Source organism: Durio zibethinus, chromosome 10, assembly GCF_047325235.1.
Source record: "Durio zibethinus cultivar Kanyao isolate XHJ-2024 chromosome 10, ASM4732523v1, whole genome shotgun sequence".
Lineage (NCBI taxonomy): Eukaryota > Viridiplantae > Streptophyta > Magnoliopsida > Malvales > Malvaceae > Durio > Durio zibethinus.
The window spans coordinates 26,925,569-26,943,547 of record NC_143171.1 but is presented as its reverse complement, the minus strand read 5'-3'; the positions used below and the strand labels follow the sequence as shown (position 1 = coordinate 26,943,547).

The following is a 17,979-nucleotide window of genomic DNA, read 5'->3' as shown; positions in this document are numbered from 1 at the left end:
TTCCCCTATCAGAGTTGATTTCTTGATTTTGGTTTCAAAATGAGGCACATCCATTCAAGATTACTTACCTTCTAGGTAGTTTGACAGTGTTCTTTCTTTATTAATTTAACTGAAAATTATAACACTGTGTTGTCAACTCTTCTGATAATATCACAAGTAGTAAAGATGGATATGGTGAATTTCTCACCAAAATAAGCCATGTAGTTATGGATATATGTCATTACTTTTGTCACAGGTTTTTTTTTTTTTAATGAAAGAGGCCATTGATTTTAGTTGTTCAGGATACCTGTTTGCTGATTACCAGCCATACAATGAAGGATGGAGACTTTGCCATGAATGTGGAAAGTCTAATGGTAAATGAGAAGAGACACATTGAAAAGCAGACAACAAACTTACCAGGAATAGACCGTATGCAAACTCAGAAATGTCTTTTAGCTTTCCAGTAAGCCTCAAGGTCTTCCACACGAAAATGTCTATTCCATGCTGATACTGGTTTCTTGGTGCTTCTAAGACTTCATACTTTGAGATCAAAAGTTAATCACCTACTATAATTTAAACGGGATAAAAAGAAATGATATAACTTAAAATTTTAACAAAAGTTAAATTTAAATTTGAAAAAAAAATTTATGTTTGACGTATGATATGAATTATAATATCATAATTTTCATATTATATATATATTAAATATAAAATAAACAGACAAAATATACACCATCTTTCAAAATTCAATATTAAATCTCAGCTTGATATATATACATAGAGTTACACCTGATAGTGACAGTTCAGTGGATGCCTAATAAGCAAAAATATTAAAGTATGTGGAAATTCATACGAGAATAAGCCTGAAAATCATCACTCCAAATTCTTACTCTTACTATACTTGGCAGTAGGAAATATCTGAGGCAAAAGTTAAGAAAACTGCAATTATTTGTCATACTTCGAAGTTTTATAAAAGTTTTGTTGTTAAATGCCAAAAACCTTTACTGTCGGGTACAGTGGTGGGAGTGGAAATGTGAATAAAAACAAAGGAAAACTGAGAAATCACATTTCTTCATCAATATTTCAAGAATAGATCACTAAATCTTTGTCCTGTTTGAGTCTAAGTTGATATAAAAAAGAAAAGGGAGCAGGCCCATTTTGTCAGAAGTAGACAAGCCACAGTCCAAGCAGCAAACTTTAAACAGATTTTTGTCTATATCAGAATCGTCCCAGTCCAAGCAGCAAACCTCATCCATAAAATCTGATTCTCATTTAATATACCATCTTCTCTTCCATTTTTCCCCTAAAAAATGGAAGAAAAAAGGAAGAAATATCTCTAGGTGGAAGTAAATAGCATTAACATGCATGGTCCACAAAATACAATGTCAGCTGCACTGAGCTGTAACAATCCTCTATAAAAGATTTGCACCAGAATTCAGGATTGCCACAACCACAGATTCATGATTAAGCCATAGAAAGGTGGAAAGAGAGTAAGAGGAAAGGACTATGGAGACAAATTCATCTAATTTTTCATTCCACCGTGTGCTCCTCTTTCCTTTCATGTCAAAAGGTCACACCATACCAATTCTCCCCCTAGCTCGCCTCTTACTCCGCCGTGGCTTCGCTGTTACAGTCTTTACCACGCCAGGAAACCGTCACTTTATTGCTAAGTCTCTTGCTGACACTTCAGCATCTATCATTGACATTCCTTACCCTGAAAACATTCCTGAAATTCCAGTTGGTGTTGAGAGCACTGATGCACTACCTTCAATGTCACTCTATGTTCCGTTTTGTAGAGCCACAAAGCTCATGCAACCAGAGTTCGAAAGGAAGCTTCAGAGTCTGCTTCCTGTGAGCTTCATGGTATCAGATGGGTTCCTTTGGTGGACTCTAGAGTCTGCAACAAAGTTTGGTTTCCCGAGGTTGGTGTTTTATGGCATGAACCAGTATGCCATGAGTGTGTTAAAAGCTGTAGCTGCAGACAGGCTTTTGTTTGGGGCTGAGTCAGATGATGAGTTGATCACAGTTACTCAACTTCCATGGATTAAGGTCAGTAGAAAAGACTTTGATCCAAAATTCTTAAAGCCTGATCCAAATAGTCCTTCGTTGGAGTTAATCATGGATCAAGTGATATCAACAACAAAGAGTTATGGGTATATTGTTAACAGCTTCTATGAGCTGGAAAAATTTTTTTTTGATCGTTGGAACAGTGAGGAAAGGCTCAAGGTATGGTGTGTTGGACCCTTGTGTCTGGCTGAACCCCGCAAGGTTGAACATGAACCCCAGAAGAAACCCTCTTGGATTAAATGGCTAGATCAAAAGCTAGATCAAGGATGCTCAGTTTTGTATGTAGCATTCGGTACCCAGTCAGAGATCTCATCAGAACAACTTAAACAAATAGCAATTGGGCTGGAAGAATCAAAGGCTAACTTCTTGTGGGTTGTAAGGAAGAAAGAATCAGAAGTAATGGATGAAGGGTTTGAAGAAAGGGTTAAAGAGAGAGGTATTGTGGTGAGAGAGTGGGTTGATCAGAGAGAAATATTGATGCACCAAAGTGTTCAAGGGTTTTTGACTCACTGTGGCTGGAATTCAGTGTTGGAAAGCATATGCGCAGGGGTACCAATCCTTGCATGGCCAATAACAGCTGATCAGCCATTGAACGCAAAAATGGTGGTAGAGGAATTAAAGGCAGGGTTAAGAGTCGATACATGTAATGGGACAGCGAGATCCGATTTTGTGCATTGGAAAGGATTTATGAATATGGTGAGGGAGTTGATGGAAGGAGAGATGGGACAAGAGGTGAGGAAAAAGGTGAAAGAACTTTCAGAGTTGGCCAAGATGGCTATGGAGGAGAACAGTGGATCATCTTGGCGGACACTAGACTTGCTCATTAATGAGCTCTGCAACAAGAAGTAGACGTAAGCCAGTCAGTCTTAATTTCAGCATGTTCTTAAAACTTTTTTATAGCTCTTAATGCATTTGTTGGGATGGAAATCCAAGTGTTAGAAGACATCATGAAACACCCCTATCCTACAAGAATCTGCTATGACCTTTGATTTTCATATAGGACAATATCTCACAAGGTCGGTTGGTATTAACGTGGGATAATTGGGTTTGGATCCTAAAGAAAGTTTAATTTACAGACTAGAGCTTTGTAACAGTAAAAACTATTTGTAGTGTATTTGTGATGCAAATCTGGAATTACTGTCAGCTTTGTTCTGGGAGTTTTGTAGCACTGAAGGAATTTGTCATCGGTAAAATCGTTATTAAAAGTATTACAGATGAATTTTAAGCGTTTATCGATGAGATTTTTTGTCCGTAGAACTTAATTTTCTAGTAATGTAATATCTTTAATGTCTAGATTCTGCTAGCTACTTATGAGATTAAGTATATTTATTATTTTAATCATTTGAAAAGGGAAAGTAAAGAAAAGAATAAATCAAATATTATTTTTATACATACATATAATTTATTTAGAAGTATCATTTAAATTATACTTTCAAAACATTTAAGTAAACATTTAAAAAATTGATATCATATCAAAACATTTCATCAATTACAATGGTCAGGTATAACTTTGTGGTAAATCATAGACTAATTTTTAAAATTATAAATTTATCAATATAAAGCATCATTACATTAGTTAATTATTAGTTAGTCACTATTATAATCGGTGTTGATGATTATATTGATAATTTCATCATTTTAATTATTGTAAACTATTATAACTCGTTAGTTAATGTTTTATATTAATTATTATAATCGTTAGTTAAGATCGTATGATCATGAATATGTTAATTATTACAAACCATTAATCAGTGTCATAGAATTAATTTTGGTATTGATGATCTCAATTTTTAGAGATAAATTTATAGTTATCATAAAATTATTTTTTTAAATATAAATCAATTTATCATTTCATTCATAAACATGATTTATCACATATATATATATATATATATATAGAAAAAATAAAATAATTATATGCTTGATCTTATTTTCATGTATCAAAAATAAAAAAATAAAATATTCACTTATTTAGAAACATACATATATACATAAGTTCGTATGAGATTTTAATTATCTTCTTTCGATTTCATCACTTATTTTTTTTTCAAAATAATTAATAATCTATTCAAAATTATTTCAACATATCAAAAATTAATCAACCATTTTAAGGTAATTTAAATTAAAATTACTAAATTATATAAGAGTCGATTCAACTAACTAATGTTGACATTCAGTGCTTCTTTCACTAAAATAATCATATCTCATGATACAACTTGGAGTTAAGATTTTTTTAGTGCGTTAAAAACTAAACTTGATAAGATACTAATCATATATAACCCACTTCTTAATTTTTTGTAGATTAATTATATTAATTTTTGACATTCACATCATATACTGCTATCAAATAGTATGTATATCTTTTAGTAAAAATTAAATATTTATTCATAAGAGATTTAAAATTTAGTTTTGCTTGTTTCATTGAAAAAAAAACTCAATAAACTTTTCAAACATATATAACTCAATTCGTAATTCATTAATAAAAATTAAGAGAATTTTTGTAATTCCTTTATGTTGTTGCCTTGCAGGTTACACTTCTTGAAGTAAAAATTAGACAATTCTTTATAAAAAAAACTCAAAATTGATTTCCATTTGTTTCGTTAGAAAGTAGATTCAATGAACTTTTCAATGCTATATAATACTTATAATAATTTATCTACCAATACAAATTTTAATTTTAATTCACTGTTATAGATAATAACATTTCATTCAAAAATAAAATTTCTCCTTCAAGTTTTAAAAATTTAAATTTTCACTTTCAACCTCGATTTGGATTTCACCGCATAGAAGATATGGTGCGATTGAGTTCACCGCACCACTAATTGAATCCAAATGCCTACTCTAGTAAGGTCCATGCAACATAAATTTTTCATTGAATTTTTTTTTTAATTGTAGCTACAATAACTTTTTTTTTTCAATCGTAGTTACAATAATTTTAATTACTATTTTTAATCTCACTAGAGACAATCTCACTACCCATCCAAATGGAGCCTTCACCTTTAAAATCCACTTAATCATCTTCATTAAATCTTAATAGCAAAAAGAAAACAAAACCCAATAGTTTCCCAAATAAATCTTAATGAAAGATTTCATTTTTTTTTTAGTTTTTTTCTCAAAACTTTAACCCAAAATAATATAAATCAACATGATATTTTTCTTAAATAAAAAAAAAGAAGTATATGCTCACTTTTAAGAGATTAATTTGATTATAGTCTTTGATTTCAAATCCCTAACTTGACTTTTTAAACTTTCTAACTTTAAGGAAGATGAAGAAGAAGAACTCTCATTTTCTTTTTTATTTTATGATAAACAAAAATGATAAAGTTTTATCTCATAATACACCTCAACCCATTTTTTTTAGTAATTAATATCTTAATTAAACTAATGGGTTTTGATAATAGTCTAACCTAATTACAATTTGAGTTAAGGTATTATAGTACCATATGTACAAATTCCTTAACTTTTTATAAAAAAATAATATAAAAAACAAAAAATTGAGTTACCATATGACCCAGCAGCAATCTCAACTCATCCATTAAATCTGATGCTTATTTAGCTTAAGTTTGGATTTCATCACACCGGATTGAATTTATCACACCATCAATTAAATCCAAATGCTTACTCTAGTGAAATCCATTCAGCATAAATTTTTTTGTAGCAATCTCAACTCATCCATTAAATCCGATGCTTTTTTAGACTAAGTTTTGATGCCACTGCACCGGATTGAGCTTATCACATTATCGATTGAATCCAAATGACTATTCTAGTGAAGTCCATTCAACATAAATTTTTGATTGAAATTTTTTTTCAATCATAGTTACAATAATTTTATTTAATTACAATTATAATAACTTTTATTATTATTTTCAATCTCACTAAAATTAATTTCACCACCCATTAAATGAAGCCTTAATATACCATGTTTTTGTTCTTTCTCTCTTTTTTTCATTTTCCTCCTAAAAAATGAAAAAAAGGAAGAAACATCTCCATGTGGGAATAACTAGCATTATTGCATTAACATGCATGGTCCACGTTCAAACACACCTTAATAAAGACAATGCCAGAGGCAAACAATCCTCTATAAAAGATTGGTACTAGCGTTGCAGTATTGCCACAACCACAGATTCATGATTAGGCCATATAGAGGTTGAAAGAGAGTAAAAAGAAAGGACTATGGAGACAAATTCATCTAATTTTTCATTCCATCATGTGGTTCTCTTTCCTTTCATGTCAAAAGGTCACACCATACCAATTCTCCCCCTAGCTCGCCTTCTACTCCGCCTTGGCTTCACTGCTACAGTCTTTACCATGCCAGGAAACCGTCACTTCATTACTAAGTCTCTTGCTGACACTTTTGCATCTATCATTGACATTCCTTACCCTGAAAATATTCCTGAAATTTCAGTTGGTGTTGAGAGCATTGATGCACTACCTTTAATGTCACTCTATGTTCCGTTTTGTAAAGCCATAAAGCTCATGCAACCAGAGTTCGAAAGGAAGCTTCAGAGTCTGCTTCCTGTGACCTTCATGGTATCAAATGGGTTCTTTTGGTGGACTCTAGAGTCTGCAACAAGTTTGGTTTCCCAAGGTTGGTGTTTTATGGCATGAACCAGCATGCCTTAAGTGTGTCCAAAGCTGTAGCTGTAGACAGGCTTTTGTTTGGGGCTGAGTCAGATGATGAGTTGATCACAGTTACTCAATTTCCATGGATTAAGGTCAGTAGAAAGGACTTTGATCCAAAAATCTCAAAACCTGAACCAAATAATCCTTCGTCGGAGTTATTCATGATCAAGTGATATCAACAACAAATAATTTGTTGAGCCTGAAGTAATAAATACAATAATATATAAGCCATATATCGCAATAAACTCACAGTAATAGATAACAATCAATAATCAATAATGTAAAAAAAATAAAACACACTAAGATTTACATAAAAAATCCTTCAGTATTGAAGGAAAAATCACGAACCACAAAAAAAATCTCCACTATCAGATAAATCCAAATGCCTACTCTAGTGAAATCCATTCACTATAAATTTTTCTATAGCAATCTCAACTCATTCATTAATCTGATGCTTATTTAGACTAAATTTTGATTCCACTGCACCGAATTGAGCTTATTACATTATTGATTGAATCTAAATACCTATTCTAATGAAGTCCATTCAACATAAATTTTTTATTAAAATTTTTTTTTCAATCGTAATTACAGTAATTTTTTTTAATTATAATTATAATAACTTTTATTATTATTTTTAATCTCACTAAAATTAATCTCACCACCAATTAAATGAAGCCTTAATATACCATGTTCTTGTTCTTTCTCTTTTTTCTTTCATTTTCCTCCTAAAAAATGAAAAAAAAGAGAAGAAATATCTCTAGGCGGGAGTAACTAGCATTATTGCATTAACATGCATGGTCCACGTTCGAACACATCTTAATAAAGACAACGCCAGCTGCACTAAGCAAACAATCCTCTATAAAAGATTTGCACCGGCGTTGCAGTATTGCCACAACCACAGATTCATGATAAAGCCATAGAAAGATGGAGAAAGAGTAATAGGAAAGGACTATAAAGACAAATTCATCCAACTTTTCATTCCATCGTGTGGTTCTCTTTCCTTTCATGTCAAAAGGTCACACCATACCAATTCTCCCACTAGCTTGCCTCCTACTCCGATGTGGCTTCGCTGCTACAGTATTTACCACGCCAGGAAATCATCCTTTCATTGCTAAGTCTTTTGCTGACACTTCTACATCTATCATTGACATTCCTTACCCTGAAGATATTCCGGAAATTTCAGCTGGTGTTGAGAGCACTGATACACTACCTTCAATGTCACTCTATGTTTCGTTTTGTAAAGCCACAAAGCTCATGCAACCAAAGTTCGAAAAGAAGCTTCAGAGTCTGCTTCCTATGAGCTTCATGGTATCAGATGGGCTCTTTTGGTGGACTCTAGAGTCTGCAACAAAGTTTGGTTTCCCAAGGTTGGTGTTTTATGGCATGAACAAATATGCCTTAAGTGTGTCCAAAGCTGTAGCTGTAGACAGGCTTTTGTTTGGGGCTGAGTCAGATGATGAGTTGATCACAGTTACTCAATTTCCATGGATTAAGGTTAGTAGAAAGAACTTTGATCCAAAAATCTTAAAACCTGATCCAAAAAGTCCTTCGTTAGAGTTCTTCATGGATCAAGTGATATTAATAACAAACAGTTTGTTAGATTTAAAATAATAAACACAATAATATAAAAATAATATATTATAATAAATTCACAGTAATAGATAATAATTAATAATACAAGAAAAATAAAAAATATTATATTTACGTAAAAAATCTTTCAGTGTAAAAAGAAAAACTATGAACTATCAAAAAAATTTTCACTATCAAATAAACCCAAATATTTATTCTAGTGAAATTCATTCAGTATAAATTTTTCTGTAACAATCTCAACTCATCTATTAAATTTGATGCTTATTTAGACTAAGTTTTAATTTCACTTAAGCTTATCACACTATAGATTAAATTTAAATACTTATTTTAATGAAATTCATTCGACATAAATTTTTTATTAGTTTTTTTAATCATAATTATAATAACTTTTTTTAAAATTATAATTATAATAATTTTTATTATTATTTTTAATCTCACTAAAACTAATCTCACCACCCGTTAAACGAAGACCTAATATACCATGTTCTTGTTCTTTCTTTTTTTTCTTTCATTTTCCTCCTAAAAAATGAAAAAAAAGGAATAAACATCTCCAGGTGGGAGTAACTAGCATTATTGCATTAACATGCATGGTCCACGTTTAAACACACCTTAATAAAGACAATACCAGCTGCACTAAGCAAACAATCCTCTATAAAAATTTGCACCAGCGTTGCAGTATTACCACAACCACAGATTCATGATTAAGCCATAGAGAGGTGGAAAGAGAGTAAGAGGAAAGGACTATAGGGACAAATTCATCTAATTTTTCATTCCATCATGTGGTTCTCTTTCCTTTCATATCAAAAGGTCACATCGTACCAATTTCCTCCTAGCTCGCCTTATACTTCGACGTGGCATTGCTGCTACTGTATTTGCCATGCCAGGAAACCATCTCTTTATTGCTAAGTCTCTTGCTGACACTTCTGCATCTATCATTGACATTCCTTACCCTGAAAATATTCCTGAAATTCCAGCTAGTGTTGAGAGCACTGATGCATTACCTTCAATATCACTATATGTTCCGTTTTGTAAAGCCATAAAGCTCATGCAACCAGAGCTCGAAAGGAAGCTTCAGAGTCTGCTTCCTGTGAGCTTCATGGTATCAGATGTGTTCCTTTGGTAGACTCTAGAGTCTACAACAAAGTTTGGTTTCCTAAGGTTGGTGTTTTATGGCATAAACCAGTATGCCTTAAGTGTGTCCAAAGCTGTGGCTGTAGACAGGCTTTTGTTTGGGGCTGAGCCAGATGATGAGTTGATCACAGTGACTCAATTTCTATGGCTTAAGGTCAGTAGAAAGGACATTGATCCAAAAATCTCAAAACCTGATCCAAATAGTCCTTCGTTGGAGTTATTCATGGATTAAGTGATGCCAACAAGAAACAGTTTATTGAGACTGAAGTAATAAATATAATAATATAAAAATAATATATCATAATAAATTATATTAATAGATAATAATAAATAATTAACAACATAAAAAAAATAAAATATATTAAAATTTACGTAAAAAAATCTTTAATTTACGTAAAAAATATTTCGATATAAAAAAATCATAAATCATCAAAAAAATTTTTACTATCAAATACTAAATATATAATTTTTTTAATTAAAATTAAAATTAATCAACAACTAAAAAATAATTAAAAAAATCTCATCAAATAAATAATTTAACAAATACACAATAAATTTAATTTTAATGAGTTTCAAATCTAATTTTTACCATTTAAAATGAAAAATTCTAATCATAAACATACTTATAAAATTTTAACTCAATCAAACTGCATCTAACTCTCCTTTCTATTTTCTGACTTTGCTTTTTCTCTCTTCGGTGCCTCCTCTGTTTCTCCTTTTTTTGTTTTTTCACCAAAAAATCAGTCCCACCTTTTTATTACTAGGCTGTCAAGGAAGCCCAAAAACACAATACTCATGATTTTTAAATAGTCAAATAACCCATAAAACTGTACCTCACTTTCCTAACACTGTTATGAATATATTGTTAAAGCTTCTGTGAGTTGGAAAAAAAATTTATTGATCGTTGGAACCGTGAGGAAAGGCTCAAGGTATGGTGTGTTGGACCCTTGTGTCTGGCTGAACCCCACAAGGTTGAACATGAACCCCAGAAGAAACCCTCTTGGATTAAATGGCTAGATCAAAAGAGAGATCAAGGATGCTCAGTTTTGTATGTAGCATTCGGTACCCAGTCAGAGATCTCATCTGAACAACTTAAGCAAATAGCAATTGGGCTGGAAGAATCAAAGGCTAACCTCTCGTAGGTTGTAAGGAAGAAAGAATCAGATGAAGGGTTTGAAGAAAGGGTTAAAGAGAGAGGTATTGTGGTGAGAGAGTGGGTTGACCAGAGAGAAATATTGATCCACCAAAGTGTTCAAGGGTTTTTGACTCACTGCGGCTGGAATTCAGTGTTGGAAAGCATATGTGCAGGTGTACCAGTCCTTGCATGGCCAATGATAGCTGACCAGCCATTGAATGCAAGATTAGTAGTAGAGGAAATAAAGGCAGGTTTAAGAGTGGATACATGTAATGGTACAGCGAGATCCGATTTTGTGCATTGGGAAGGATTAATGAATATGGTGAGGGAGTTGATGGAAGGAGAGAGGGGAAAAGAGCTGAGGAAAAGGTAGAAGAACTTGCAGAGTTGGCCGAGATGGCTATGGAGGAGAACAGTGGATTATCTTGGCGGATACTAGACTTGCTCATTAATGAGCTCTGCAACAAGAAGTAGACGTAAGCTAGTGAGCCTTAACTTCAGCATTTTCTTGAAACTTTTTTATAACTCTTAATGCATTTGTTGGGATTGCAATCCAAGTGTTAGAGGACTTCTTTAACGCGCCTATCCTACATGAATCTGCTATGACCTTGGATTTTGATAAAGGAGAATACCTCAAAAGTTGGGTCGGTGTGGGTCGTCACGTGGTTTCTTGGGTTTGGATCCAAAAGAAAGTTTAATTGAGAGTCTAGAGCTTGGTAACAGTCAACTTTTTGTAGTGTATTTATGCTGCAAATCTGGAATTACTGTCAGCTTTGTTCTGGGAAAACATATAAACTGTTTACTTGAACTTCAAGAGCATTTTAAAAGCTGGTATTGAGTACAACTGTTTCGTTATGAAAAATAATGATCGATGGAAAGCTTAAAGTAATTAAATTGAGTTCGATCATGTGTATAATCACTAGTCATGTGCAGTGCCTCAGGCACCAGGTCAGTCTGCCCGGCATTATTTTCCAAGGACACCACCCACACCCTGGGGACTCGATCATAACAACTGTCTCATCCAATCATGCAAGAGCTATTCACGTGAGATTAGGCACTCAAATTGTAGCCCATAAACAAGACTAACAGCTGGGGTTAGTATTTTTCCAACTAAGGCTAGCTGTAAAGGCCAATTAATCTTTCATTGCAGGAAGTTTCTCAAATGAATGAAATTTCCATTCATGATAATACAAATAAACCTGATCCACAGTCCAAAAACCTCCTAGGAGGCTCGTTGCGCCTTTACCTTCTGTTAACCTAACAATTGGGCCCTTTGGATCAGTTCAAACAATTCCTGTGCCAGGTAGAGCCAGTACAAATGGTGCCTTGCTTTGACAGGCAATGCATTGTGCACCATAAAGTTTTTACTAAACTTTTACAGATAGCCGTAGCCTGTAGAGTTAGAAACCAAAGTAAGGTTCTGATGAAAATTATCAGTCAGCTTCTCTGGAAAAACTGAATATATATTAAGCAATAATTGATTGCTATCCTCCCACAGTTTCACTGATAGCTGATGATAACAAGGTAGAAATAATGTCATCGGTGACATCAGCATCATCTTCCTTGTCAGGCTAGTGATATCTTTCTTATTTAAACAAAACAATAAAAAAAATTTAACCGAAACATAATTTAAATGTAATTGAATTCAACAACTATAAGGTTTCAGACTGCAACATGTAAAAAAAAAATCAAAAAATTGCCAGTAAAATGAAAAACCAATCTTAGCTGCTTTAGTGGGTAAGCTTTAATGTTAGTTATATCAAGTGAAGATTCATTGGTTTCAGTTGCATTAAAATTAGGCCAAGCTTGTCTGATTTCGACCAGCCCTGTTGGAATAGACTACAGAGTACAGAGTGGTCATGAACAAAGGCCATTGGATTTATTACTATGCCCAAGATTTGCCTTCTTTATTTATTTCAACAATTTCATCAAGTCTTGAAATAAAATTCTATTTAAACAAGTATTTAACTGAGAATCATGTTAAGTTTTCGAAATGTCATAACCAAGAAATAAATTTTGTATAATTTGGGCCATTATTTTTTTCTTAATTTATTCAATTAGGTTTCTCAATTTATTTGTTTTTTTTCTTAAATAAATTTTTATCATGAATCACTACAATCACAATATTTTTATTTTCACATTTACCAACCTAAATAAATTGTGTATATCGAACCAAAGTGGTGAAAATTTCTTTTTTTTTTTCCTTAATTTTTTTTTTATATATGCCAACTCTCTCAATATGTTGATTGGATAAAAAAAATATTGTACTAAAAATCAATCAAGCGATTTTAATTTTTAAAGGATGATCGAGTTTATCAATATTTTAAAGTATAGAATTGATTTATATAACAAGGCAGGCAGCCGATTATCAAAACCCATTTTAATAAGTTTTTAAGTTCAATGTTTCATTCATGTATAGAATTTTTGAAGACAGTTTCTTGGTTTTTACTTTGGATTTTTCTTGGGGTCTAGTGATTTTTTCATGCTTTGACGTAAATTTGATAATTTAAAATATAATATAAAAATAATACGAAAAAAAAAATGATATAATTTAAAATTTTAATTAAAATTATAAATAAGTTTAATAAAATAAAAAATATATTTTATATTTTTATGTCGACAAAAATTGTAACATATAATTTTTTTATAAAATATAATATAAATACACATATTACCAAATCTAATTGAGGTACAAAAAGTACTTCGAATTTATACAATGGTTCTCGGTTGGATCCCTAGGTCTTTTTTTTTTTTACATTTTTTTATTACTATCAAACTATGGTTTACAATGAGGTAATGACGACAAATTGACAATGGCAGTTTTATATATATATATATATATATATATATATATATAACTAACAATGTAGAAGAATCTAAAATAATAAACCTCTATGGAGATAAAATCAACATCTAAATTTTTTGGTTGGTTCCACATTCATGGCCTCATGCTCACAATTCTGTTGTAGGCATATGAAATGTAAGAAGTAAGAACAATAATTAGCTATTATTATTATTATAAGTTTTGGCTCAACTACTAAAATTGTTCTCTTTGAGTTTGGGTTTAACCGATCGGTTCCCTTACTTCTTTGGAAGTTGGATTTGGATTCGACCAAGATTTGGTTTGTAAAAACTAGTAACACCTAATGAAAGAGTTAAAGATAGCTGAACTTAAATCATATCTGGATCACCTTTTGAAAGTGGTTTTTTGAACTGGTTTTCATTGAGGCATGTTGATGTGTATGTCTGAATTGGCTGTTATTGAATTCATGCATGTGATTGGACATCTAACAAGTTCCAAATGGTAGCTTCAAAGGCCTATATATCAGGTTTATGTGATTGGACATTTATGCTACAATCATGAATTATGTACAAATCTTGGCGTACAGTTAAAACTGTATGCTGGTTTTGGACAAGAATCGTGGTTGTAATTCAAACTAATATTCCTTGGAATGTCTTGCTAGAAATTTTGTTAGACCTCATCAAGTAAAATTGTAAAACCGTCATTAACTGTCAAGGAGGCTATCATTTCTCAGGCTAGCTAGTTTTGTCTTGTCCTTTGGAAGAATATCTGTAAATGGATCTGTCAGCATAAAAAGTAAAGCAAAATGACCCTTCTCTGCTTAAGATTTAGTGCCTACGCCGGCATCAATACTTTCTGAAATTGGATGGTAAAACAATGCTATTAGTTTATTTATGTCATCCTTTTTCTGCTGAAATTGTTCTTCAAACAACTGAAATCAAATGCCAAAGAATCCTGAATATACTTTACATTGAGTTGTAGTGAGGGGAAGAAGGCTTTTCCATGCTGTAATATGAGCAACCATTTTCTGCCCTTTCTTATGTCTGTCTAAATGTGTTCATTGTTGCTTCATTAAACTTCCGAATCCACTGCACACTTGATGCAGTTTTTACTAACCAAAGGCAGAAGAAGAAATCATTATTTACTATTTTCTAGTATGCTAAGTTCACCTCTTATGCATTTCTTAGTTGTGTTCTTCCTAGCATTTTCATAGCTGTGAACTCTCATCTCTTCAAATCAAGTTGTTGCCTAGAATCCGGTCGATCTTGTTGATAGGTCTAGATATGACCTGCAATTGCAGTATGTATTTGTGCAACTGGCATTGGGACAAGTACCCAAAACCAGTTCCTATTATCTGTATCTTCATCTTGATCACCACTGCCAAAGTTGCAGTTTCCCAACCTTCCACAACAAACTGCAGCCTTGAGTTTGAGTTTGCACCATCCTCAAGTTCAAGCTGTGAAGGGGGTGATTGGGGTGGATTTCTTAACAAAAACTGCTGTGGAGAAGCATTCCCTGGCCACCTCGATGCATTGGGGCTGAGGGCATATAAAACAGGGCTGATATTCTTAAATTTTAGTGGGCGGACAAGTTGTTTGGATTCAATGAAGAGATATGAAGAAGATGTTTTTACTTGTAGGATTGAGAAGCTAACAAGAGGTGCCGGTGGATGTTCTGATTATTCAGTAGCTGATGTTGCTAATAAACTGGGAGATGAATTGAGAAGTTTAAGTGAAAATTGCAAAATTTTGAACTCTGATGAACTGGATGAATCTTGTGGTTCTTGTTTTAGGACCTGGAAAGACATAGGAGGAACACATTTGACAGATGCAGAATCCATGATTTGTAGGTTTGCAGTGCTGGTTTCATTAACAAGTAGCAGGATAGGAGATGAGAATATTGAAAGAATTTATAAATGCCTTTCACAGAAAACTAATGCTTATGCCGGTAACATGATCTCATCAGATTCAATGTCAACTGAAATTCTCTAATTTCAATAGAATGATTTCTCACAAATTTCATTTTTCTTGGCAGAGAATGATGAATCACCACCAGAGCATAAAAGGAAGGCAAAAATTAGAACAGGTAATAGTCCAATTGTTATTGTATATGAACACAATTCTAAAATATGAAAGATTTGATGATATGTACTTATTGAAAGTTCTACACTAAAACAGATATTTGGATTCTGATTGGAAGCCTTGTCGGGTTTCTTGTGATAATAGTTATTATAATTTGCATCTTGTCCAAAAGATGTCGTAGATCAAAGCCACCATCCAAAAAACATGGTATGTTCCAGCAACATTTCATATGTACAAGGCCCTAAGTTTTGCATAGGTACAGCATTGCACATATTTATACTAATTCTGTTTGTTTTTTCTTTTTTTAGCATTTAAGGAAGTGTTATTGAAGAAGCCAGGTTGTCCCAAATTTCCAATCAAGGAGGTATATTCTGCTACAAACAGTCTGGATGAATCAAATTTCATCGGTGAAGGAACTGCTGGTAAGTATATGAATAATGCAGCAGGAGAAAGAACCAGGTTTCTTCCCATGTCAAGAAAGAACAGCAAATAACGTGCATAAAGACACATTTTGAAATTGTTGAACCTCACATCTATAAATAATCAAACCACTTGATCATGTAATCTGATCTTTGGAGTTTTATCTCAATTATACCAGTTTTCAATCATTGCAGAATCTTCCATTTCCAGCATAATGGTATGCTCATGTATCGATGCTTGCTGTGGTTAGATGCCAACTTGAGTGCTCTAAGATATTGTGTTATTTTTTTTCCCATTTTAATGTTTTTTATGACCATAGTTTATCTCGATTGGAATCATGTCCAGTTTGAGAGACTAAGACAAACATTTTCTTCCAGCACATACGAAAATGTTTATCCACATAAACTGGAGTTCGCAAACTTCAGCACATAGACTTTCTTGTATCTACCAATAAAAATAAATACCAAGAAGTATAAAGGAATATAATTATTCCATATGTGTCTAAAAATTGTTTGAAACTTGACTTTGATCAAATATCGTGCTCGGGTAAAATATGCTATGATATTGACATCTGCAAATATGGTGAAAAACATACAAATCTTGCTTTGTTTAAAACTTAGTGAAGGAACAACACAGATTGAGAAGCTTATCAGACTTGCATCTCAGAATATCATCAATAGTTCAATAATTTTTCTTTATTATTATATCAGGAAAGGTGTACAAAAGGATATTATCAAATCAACAGCATGTAGCAGTAAAACACATCATAAATGATGGAAATGTGGAGACTTTTGTGAGGGAAGTTACAAGTTTATCTCGCATCAAACATCCAAACCTTGTGACTCTGCTTGGTTACTGTTTAAGTGAAGACTGCTTCCTCATATATGAACTATGCCCCAACGGAAATCTTACAAGGTGGCTTTTCGGTATTCCTCTATCTTAAGTTTCTGTTATGTTACTTCCATGTCATGATTTCAAGGACAATGAATTAAATATGATTGACAGCAGGCAAGGACAAGGTACTTTCCTGGATCCAAAAGCTTGAGATTGCAATTGGTTGTGCTCGAGGTCTTTGGTTTCTTCACACACATTCAGAAGGCTGCATTGTTCATCGCGATATCAAGGTCTGTCTGAAAATAATCTCTGTGAAAATGAAATATCTAGTATGTCTCCATGGCATATTAGTATTTCTGTAATAAATGAAACCTGTCAATGTATACTATCTATAGTTTCGAAACTAATATGTAGCACAAGACTGCTGCTTATAGTTTGTGTGTAAAGCCAATCAAGTAAGGTTTCTGTCTGTCTTGCAGCCATCAAAAATTCTCCTGGGACCAAACTTCGAAGCCAAGCTCTCAGACTTTGGGTTATCTAAGCTCATTGACCTGGGTGAAACTCAAGTGAGCTCAGAAGTCAGAGGAACTTTTGGTTATGTTGATCCTGAGTACCAAAACAACCGCGAAGTAAATTCGTCAGGTGATGTCTACAGCTTTGGAATTGTACTACTACAAATCCTCTCTGGTAAGAAGGTTTTCAATTTGAATCTGAGAAAACCAATGCCATTAAATAAAATGCCCAGAAACCATGCTGTTTTTTTTCTTTTTTGAACTCCAGGTTGATATGAGCATTGGCTCTAATATTTAACCACCAATGTTTCTACTTCCCAGGCTAGAGTTCGGAGTAGAGGTGGAAGTATACGAGAATTTGCAGATCCTAAAGTTGAAGAGGAATACTCAATAGAAGCTTTTGACCTCACATTTCAGCTGGCTCTCTCATGCACATCAGCCAAACAACAACGACCATCTATGGAGCAAGTTGTTGTGAAATTAGAGAAGGCCCTTGACATATCAACAAGGGAGAGAGCCTCTACTACTCCAGAAGCTACACCAGACCAACATTCTACTACTTAGTAGAAAAGTTTTGAATTAATCTTATAGGTATAAAGGAGAATATCGAATTCAAAGAATTTTTTATGTTATATATAGTAATTGATACCATTTCTAGTACCTAATAATACAAATTCATATTAGATTAACCAGGCTTAGACAGCTAATAAACTAGCTGCAAAAGAAAGTGGAAATCTGCAAATCCTTGATTGACCAGAAAAGCATGAAGCTTCTTTTCTAGAGCTAATAGGTTTAACATTCATA

At 32.9% G+C, this 17,979-nt stretch overlaps 2 protein-coding genes and 1 pseudogene across 2 annotated transcripts; all 3 read left to right on the top strand.

Moving 5' to 3' along the window:
• The first annotated feature begins 1,406 nt into the window (after positions 1–1,406).
• LOC111293140 (UDP-glycosyltransferase 90A1-like) lies at positions 1,407–3,015 on the top strand. Its single transcript, XM_022885901.2, has one exon. It carries the CDS (start codon positions 1,486–1,488, stop codon positions 2,893–2,895), a length of 1,410 nt encoding a protein of 469 aa, XP_022741636.1. The 5' UTR covers positions 1,407–1,485; the 3' UTR covers positions 2,896–3,015.
• Positions 3,016–6,104: 3,089 nt separating this feature from the next.
• LOC111292848 (UDP-glycosyltransferase 90A1-like) lies at positions 6,105–11,729 on the top strand (annotated as a pseudogene).
• A 2,766-nt stretch (positions 11,730–14,495) lies between these two features.
• LOC111293418 (wall-associated receptor kinase 5-like) lies at positions 14,496–17,864 on the top strand. The gene is made up of 8 exons (XM_089766305.1): positions 14,496–15,311; positions 15,363–15,433; positions 15,490–15,616; positions 15,718–15,831; positions 16,540–16,755; positions 16,838–16,953; positions 17,143–17,418; positions 17,497–17,864. The coding sequence occupies exons 1-8, from the start codon at positions 14,612–14,614 to the stop codon at positions 17,737–17,739; spliced, it is 1,863 nt and encodes a 620-aa protein (XP_089622431.1). The 5' UTR covers positions 14,496–14,611; the 3' UTR covers positions 17,740–17,864.
• The last annotated feature ends 115 nt before the right edge of the window (positions 17,865–17,979 follow it).

Excerpts from the sequence above, each read along its gene's own strand:
- LOC111293140 (XM_022885901.2), top strand. The coding sequence starts at position 1,486 with ATGGAGACAAATTCATCTAATTTTTCATTCCACCGTGTGCTCCTCTTT.
- LOC111293418 (XM_089766305.1), top strand. The coding sequence starts at position 14,612 with ATGACCTGCAATTGCAGTATGTATTTGTGCAACTGGCATTGGGACAAG. Across the intron at positions 15,832-16,539 it reads CATCGGTGAAGGAACTGCTG|GAAAGGTGTACAAAAGGATA; the intron begins GTAAGTATATGA and ends TTATTATATCAG. Across the intron at positions 17,419-17,496 it reads AAATGCCCAGAAACCATGCT|GCTAGAGTTCGGAGTAGAGG; the intron begins GTTTTTTTTCTT and ends TCTACTTCCCAG.